At 45.2% G+C, this 7709-nt stretch overlaps 1 protein-coding gene across 1 annotated transcript in view; it reads right to left on the bottom strand.

Moving 5' to 3' along the window:
• Positions 1–517: 517 nt before the first annotated feature.
• The window catches only part of NDST1 (N-deacetylase and N-sulfotransferase 1), a 29812-nt gene continuing 22620 nt past the window's right edge, over positions 518–7709 (bottom strand). Inside the window, exons 10-14 of the mRNA XM_063120867.1 lie at positions 6818–6992; positions 5644–5814; positions 4869–4978; positions 1676–1778; positions 518–793 (exon numbers count right to left, since the gene is read on the bottom strand). Of these exons, the coding sequence (XP_062976937.1) occupies positions 674–793; positions 1676–1778; positions 4869–4978; positions 5644–5814; positions 6818–6992 (679 nt within the window). The 3' untranslated portion in view covers positions 518–673. The remainder of the gene's footprint in view (positions 794–1675; positions 1779–4868; positions 4979–5643; positions 5815–6817; positions 6993–7709) is intronic.

Genomic DNA, 7709 nt, shown 5'->3' with positions numbered 1-7709 from the left:
GCACCAAAGTCTTTCAAAGTCACCTTGTATAAAAACAAAACATCTTTTAGCTATGCACTCAACTCCATAAAACCATCTGGGTCCAGTCTGGGTTTGAGCCCAAATTGCATAATTAGGTCCATGCTTGCAGCAGGGCCCCCTTCTGGCTCCAATGTCATGCTACCCATATTGTCCTCCAAATGGTGCAGGAACTATTACCCCGGCGAGTCCTTCGTTCCCTTCGTTCCCCGGTCATCTGATGAGAAGGAGTCTGCTTGCTGTAATACTATTTCAGCTGTCGGGACTGAAGTGTGGAGAAAGAGCTGACGATCCTTTGTGGATCCTCTTCGCCAGGAGGCAACCTCAACACTAGCAGTAAAGCACGGCTCCCGGGCAAACTGGAAGAGGCCTGTGTTGCGCCGGCTTGGTCCCGGGGCGTCGCTAGACATCAACTCCGGTAGGTTTCAGATGGTTGACTTCTTCCAAGCTACAATGCTAACTGTATGGGTCTTTTTTCCATTTCTTTCCCCCACCCCACCCCACCCCCGAAGACCTTGAATGGATATTGCTCAAAATGCTTCCTCCCTGGTTGTGTAACCGCACACCCATCACGTGATTTTGGCTCGGCGTCCAGGTTTGAGATCCTCCCCACGGACTCGTTCTACTATTGCTCAATACAAGAGATAAGAAGTGGCTATCTAGTGTTCTGGAGTTCCTCCCGCAGCCAAGTCGGCAGCGTCTGGCCCATTTTGTACAGTAGCTTGGATAGCTCTATGTTGTGGTCCCTGTAATAGTCCCTCAGGAACGCTCTTGACTGCAAGGAGAGGGGGGAAGGAAAAAGCAACAAAATGCCACTGTTATAACCGCAATATGAAATGGACATCCTGCTTGAGAGGGAACAGAGTCTAAGGTGGAGATGGCTGAGCAGCAGGCTTCACACCTGAAAATAAAGCCCCTCCCAAAATAGAAACTTCATGGAAGGCAATGTATTAATGTTCGATCAGTCCACTCAAAGGAGCTCAATTTCCCCACCACCAGCTGCCCGTCCATCCTAGTCCCCATGGGAGCCAAGATGGAGTAGCCGACTCTAGTGGTGGCACCTTCTTGGACTGGAGCACATGCACGCTGCCCCGTTCTTTGAAAGCTCCAGAAAACAGCATATCAACACAGCCGCACGCACCACCACCCCACACTTCTGTGCAGACCGCCCCCCTCTGCCCTCCCTGCAACTCCCAAATTGGCTACAAAGAAGGCAACTTCAACCCCTGGCAACTAGCCACCCAAATTCAACAGTACACTTCCTGCCATTGCACCGCTGAATTTGGGTGCAAACAACAATTTATATCCTGCTTCTGCCACCAGGGTGCAAATTTCAGTGTCGGATTCAGCAGCACGGCAGTGGCAGGCAGGAAGCAAAATTGGGCTCCGGACCCCCCGATGTTGCTCATTCTCGTATTAGGAAATAATAATGAAATGTTGTGAGTGTGGTGGTGGTGCGGATCTGACAGGTCCTGCTCACATTTCCCACATTGAGATGCTTACTAAAGTACCATAAGGAGGTGGCTTCCACAATGCGAGCTGCAAATGTAAATGGAGCCTGCAGCCAATTCAGCAGTTGCACAATCAATCTTGCCAACATCTCCAAAAAGACACAAAACAGAAGAGTTCTCGTGACTTCAATGTTTCTAATACTTACATCTAAATCCATCTCCGGGTATTTCCTTCCTTTGCTTTTCCCCAAGCACTTGGTTTTCCCTCCTTCCAGTAGTTGGCACCAGAAACCTTTTTTGGGATCAAACCTACAACAACAAACCGCAAAGAGGGACGAGTGAACAATAATAACCAATAATGTCCTTGTCCCCTTGCCTTGGAACTTGGAATGCTTTAGCTGTTTTTACAAATTCACCAAGTGCAAACTGAAAAATATGGAAAGCATCCTTGCATTTTTCCAACAGATTATGTGAATTTAACCCATTAGCACTTTTGAGCCAGTCTGTCTGTTCCTCAGTTTCAAACTCAGCCACAGAGGAAAACTTGTAGGAGGGATGGAGGGAGGAGAGGGAGAGAGGGAGAGAGCGAAGAGACTGGCATCCCCATGCTTCAAGATTTGCCTTTCTGAAATGTCTACTAATTTCACAGCATCAGGGTGCTGTTTTTTTTGTTTTACGTACTGGGTATAGGAGCGGTGACAGTATTTAAATTGCTCATTTTTAATTTAGGAGCTTCTCCCCATCAAAGTGACACATGCAATACAATCAGCTTTTATATAACTATGCCTGCTCAATTAATGTCTGTCTGTCTGTCTGTCTATATATATATAATAAAAAGCATTTGATGCCACTTGATTTACAAGTTTTTCCTTTTCATTTATTTTACACAGTGACACTATGATACATTGGGCAATGTAAAATTAATTGTTATACTTATGCAGTATTTGTAAAGAAAGAAAAAAATGTGTAATTTGCCATGCAAATGCTCTGAAGGAGGGTACTCAACAGGTACCCTGATTTACCCACCAACCATGTACTGCTTTATTCAGAAGTCATGCCTATACCTCTAAACGTGGGAAAGAAAGATTCAGTGGATTCTGTAACAGTAGCTCAGTGGTCCTTTACAAGAAAGAAAAGAAGAAGCCGTTTAAGGGGAGAGTGATGGGAGGTGAGGGTGCTTAACAGTATTTCCAACTGCTACCTCTCCCCCCTAAATCACGCCCCACCCCCAGCAGTTTTTCCCTCTGCATGAGTTCAGATGCATCGCATATACTTTAAATCCCACTGGGAGGAACTGCTTGGGAGTGTGTTTTCGAGCAGGCGAACAGCACGTGTGAAATGCTGACCAATCCTGCTATTTTGCTCCAAGTTCCCTCCTCCAAAGTGGTTCATCAAGAGGTGGGGGAGCGTGTGGGGCTACTCATTCATGAGAGTTTCTTGTGTACTTTGACCTCAAACTATGTCAGCAAAATGCACACTACCATATAGCCAGACATTTATGTAAGCACAGGAAGTGCTTAACGTATTTTATGCATTTGCTACAGCAAACATCAAAATTAGGGCTCGGTTCTGCAGAATACAAGCATTATTGCTATTGCAAATAAGGTAAAATGAACTTATTTCTCTCCTATCCATAATTATTGTGTGCTTGCATTTTCATTGGCCTGGCAGATTTGCAAACCTCTAGCGTGACTTCTGGGCTGGCATTAAGGGTGGGTGAGCTGGACGGTTGTCTGTAGCACTGAGCTGAGGGGAGGGGCCAAGGTAACCTGAAGGGGGGGCAAGGTGAGCGAAGGGGGCTTTTTCTTCTTTTCTTTTTCTTTCTTTTAGGGTACTGTCTGCAGTGAGCGAGGGTTGCAAAAAGCAAGTCTGTGTAAAAGTTCTACAGGTTCTTTAGGTACGAACTACAAAAATGTTTGTCCTTCAATTCACTTAAAAGTCTATTTCTTTTTCAATTTCCACTTTGACGTCATTTGCCACACACAAGCCATACAACTTGGTAACTCTGCAAAGCTGTGGGTGGGACTGCCCAAAGGTGGGGGGGGGGCAAATGGGGCAATTTGCCCCAAGCCCTCACAATGCAAGGCCTCCTCCATCTCAGTTCGTGTGTACCATTGGCCCCTGCCCTGACCCTGCCACATTGCTCACCAGAACTATTGGTATCTTGCTGAAAGTTTTCATGAAAAGAGGAAATGGTATTAGAGTGTAAGATGACACTGAATCTCAACATGTAATTATGAGATAAGAGAACTTCCCCCTAGCCACGATGAAGTAAATATTTTACATAGTTGTACTGTATACGAAAAAGAATACATGCCAATATGAGGCTTAAGCTGGCTGTAAAATGTCGCCTTGGGGGTCTGGAAGAGAGGGAGGGATAAAGAGGGAGAGATAAAGCCATCACGGTAAGGTAAAATCTTTTGTTATGTCTGGGCAGCCATAGAGATAAGATTGGCCAGGCAGGCTTATGATTGGCCTAGGTCAAAGAGTCTCAGTTACAGAGTTTGTTGTAAGGAGAGAAGGAGCAGGGAAGGCTTTCAGGAGGGATTCAGTGGCAGAATGTACTTCAGGAGAACTGTTCTGAAACGGCCTGTTCTGGCCACAGAAAGAACTCCAGGCCTGCTGGGGAAGAGTTCAAGGAGCAAACGCCACCTAAGATTTCCAGATTGTAAGCCTATGCGGCAGGGTCTTGCTATTTACTGTTTTACTCTGTACAGCACCATGTACATTGATGGTGCTATATAAATAAATAATAATAATAATAATAAGGTGCCTCTGGAGAGGAATTATTCTGTGCCTGCTACCGCAGGGAAGGCGTAAGAGTGGTGTGAGGCCAGGCTGTCAGGGAGGAATCCTTCTTGAGTGAAGCATGGAGAAGGCCAGGAGCAAGCCAGAAGCAGATGACTTGAGCTTCAGGAAGCAGAAAGAAGCTCTGCCGGGATTTGGAGAGGCACTCAGAAGAAGCACAACCCAATCCCTATTCCCTTATCCCCATGTAAGAAAAAATTAAGCACATCTCTCATTCTGCTTGATCCCAGGGCAAGGAGGAGCTGCAGGGGAGAATCCTCAGACACATTTTGTGCATGCAAGAATACACATATGCAGCCCTCAGCTTTGTACACATATGCATGGGTCCTTGTAAGGGCACAGCAGCATGGCCCCCAACATCACACCTGCCCTTGGAGTAGCCCTGCAAAGTTGACTGAGGTACTCCTCGCCCAGGGCACTATTTATCCTAGGGCCAACATTACAGTTCTCCTGAAGTACATTCTGAAATCAACTTCTCAATGGCCAGGGAGAAAATCTATGCAATGAGATGGTTCCCAGCAAACAGAACAGGCACTGGAAGTATATTCAAGGACTAAGTTGGTTCAAAGGGAAGAGAGGGGAAGGACTTACGCTAAAGTTTTGTGGTAATCTATGACGTTTGTCACTCCAAGAAATTTCTGGACTGTATCCATCACTTTGGCTGGTTCTGTGCGTAGCAGCTTGCCATCCAGAACAAGAATCTGAAAGGACAACATCGGGCTTTCTTAGGCCAATATATCAGGAGTTTGCATGTTATTTAATTAAATTTCTATTCTATCCCTTCCCCGGGGCACAGATCAGGTAAGGTGTGAAAACACACGCACAGTAACTACTTTAAATTTTGGACAGACTATAAATCCAACTCCATGGTACTGCAATGGAAATATGCACGACCCTCTCAATACACACACCTTTTTATGGCAGGCTAGGCCTCATTTTCCAAATGAACAGAGCAGAAGCTCTAGATATCAGCCCCAAACAATACATGTCAATAGCAATGTAGCTGATGGTATCCAGCGAGAAGTATTTGGGAGCTTAAGAGAAGAAAATGCTTAACGGTTAACACTCTAACACACTCAGATCAGGTGTTTACGTCTTGTCTGTGGTTTCACTGCAAAACAGGGTATTTCATCTAATTCACATGGCTCCCTCTTTACAGACTCTATCAGGACAACATGGATGAAACCACAAAAGTGTCTCCTGCCAAGACTCCAGCAAAGATATGAATCAGCCCTAAGAGACAAGGAGATTCCCTCAGAGGTTACTGTGACAACAGCTGCCATCTCAAACACTCCCTTTCCTAACAACAAACCCGCTCCCACGTGATTTTTGTGAGGATAACGCAGAGCATTCTAGTCTTTCCTACCTGGTTGGCATGGAAATTATTCAACCAGCGTTCAATGTGGGTAGCATACCAGCCTGGTACTAGGCAACGGTTCTGTAATGTCCGGAGCTTCTGAGAAACCTCAGGCCCAGCTGTAATCACCTCATGAAATGTGTACTTCAGGGCGACTGGGTCATCGTGTGCTCGCTGATGCTATTGAGAGAGACGGCATTTTAGAGAGTGTTACTGAAAGGGGGGCGGGATAAGTACATTTCAATTACATGATTTCATAATATGCCAGTCACGCGTGAGTCAACAAACATGCAAAGTAACAGGCAATACCAGGGTAAGTCAGAGGGGCCCAAATGGGGCCTAGCCTCACCCAGAAAGCTTTGGGCCTCATGAACTGGCTAAAAACATATGATCAATGCAGCAGAAGGAGCCCCTGCTCCAGAACACCCTGCAGGTTAGGGCCTTCCACGAGTGCATATGAGGCTTTTCTATGCTCGCAGTGGTGTGAGGCTCTTTACAAAAAGGCTTACAGCCCTCCCAGCAGCACTCCCCTGATATCCTGTGATCACATGGGCTTCTAGGAAGTGCTCCTGGGCTGTGAGTCTCTGGTGGGGTTTAGACAACAAGGGTTGAGCATAGGCTGAATGTGAGTGACCCTTGAACCATGGGTCTTGCCAGGGAACTCTGTAGCCAGTGGGAAAAGTCAATGCAATGGAAAACTCCATGGAGCCCGCCACACAACGGTTGTGCAGGAACTCTCTTCTGCACAGTGTGGATATTCTGCATGGAGTGGGTTTTTTTTTTTTTTTTAAAAAAAAAAACCTCCTCCACTGTTGCGTGGAGTTTTCCCGCCAGACAACACATTTCTCAACGATGGTGTAAAAACTCCACCGTGGAGTTCTAAAACCACCGTTGAGAAATGTGTTGTTTGAACTGAGCCAAGAACTTGTTTAATATTTTTTCTGTCCACAAAGTCCAGTAGTTGCAAAGGATATTTTAAAACAATGTATTAAAAGCACAGCAGTGCAGAACAGCCACCACCATTTCTGCTCAGAAGGTATTATATTTTTCTGCCATGTAACCAGAAAAAATGTAACGTATCTCTAGCCTCACTATTCAATGCCCTGGCAAAAACTCAACACGCTTTAGGACAAACCCCCACCCCCACCACCCCCACCCCACAAAAAAACCCAGAGTAACTTACCTGGTACCAAGAGTACGCCCGATCTGCTGGGTTAATGAGGATGGTGATTATTTTAGCCTTGGAAAGCAATGCAGCTGCCCGCCTGGGTGCTACTTCCGAGTCAAAGTAATTGGCACTCTTCTCAAAATAGAAGTCAGAAGTGGTGTTGGAAGGGATGGGGAAAAACTCCATATACCTTCAGAAACGCCAGTGGCAGAAAGGGAAAGATACACAGCATTGGGTGAAAGCAATACAGAAATGGTTTCAGCTCCTTCCCTAGTGCCAAATGTTTTACAGACGTAAGTCAGGATTTAATAGGTCAAGGCCCTGTTTCAAAAATATTCCAGAGCAAAACCAAAGTAATGAAGCCAAAGTAACACCTCTGTGGGAAAATGATGTATTTTATTCCACTGAGACATAAAATGTTGTTGTTCAACTATTGTTCTTCTCAAACAATAGATTATCAGGCTGTGATTTCTTGCATTTATAGGGAAGACTAATCACGATCAACTGTGCCTTTAACCACTGAAGAGAATGGTGGGGGAACCAATTACTGACCATCAGACTTGCAATGCAGTAAGCAGATTGTGTGATAGTGTATGCATGTGGGGTTGCAATATACATTAGATACAATATACTTATCTTTTTGGTTGCTCACGATGCAACACAATAAGTCAACGTATGCTTATTAGGGCAGCATCACAGATGCTTGCTCTAAGTGCAGGGAGCAGATAAAACACTTCTGTATTTCATGCTTATTGGGATGCTCTGCATTTATAGGAAGATCAGCACAATAATTCTTAGCACATTATCACTCCCAGAATAAAAATTAAAATGCATGTTTCTTCCTTGCTTGTTAAGCATCCGTTATACTTGCAGAAACCTTTGGCCAAGTAGACTGAAAAATGATTAC

This window comes from Elgaria multicarinata, chromosome 3 (genome assembly GCF_023053635.1).
Source record: "Elgaria multicarinata webbii isolate HBS135686 ecotype San Diego chromosome 3, rElgMul1.1.pri, whole genome shotgun sequence".
Classification (NCBI taxonomy): domain Eukaryota; kingdom Metazoa; phylum Chordata; class Lepidosauria; order Squamata; family Anguidae; genus Elgaria; species Elgaria multicarinata.
The sequence above is the reverse complement of the archived record's forward strand: the minus strand, read 5'-3'. Positions and strand labels throughout refer to the sequence as shown.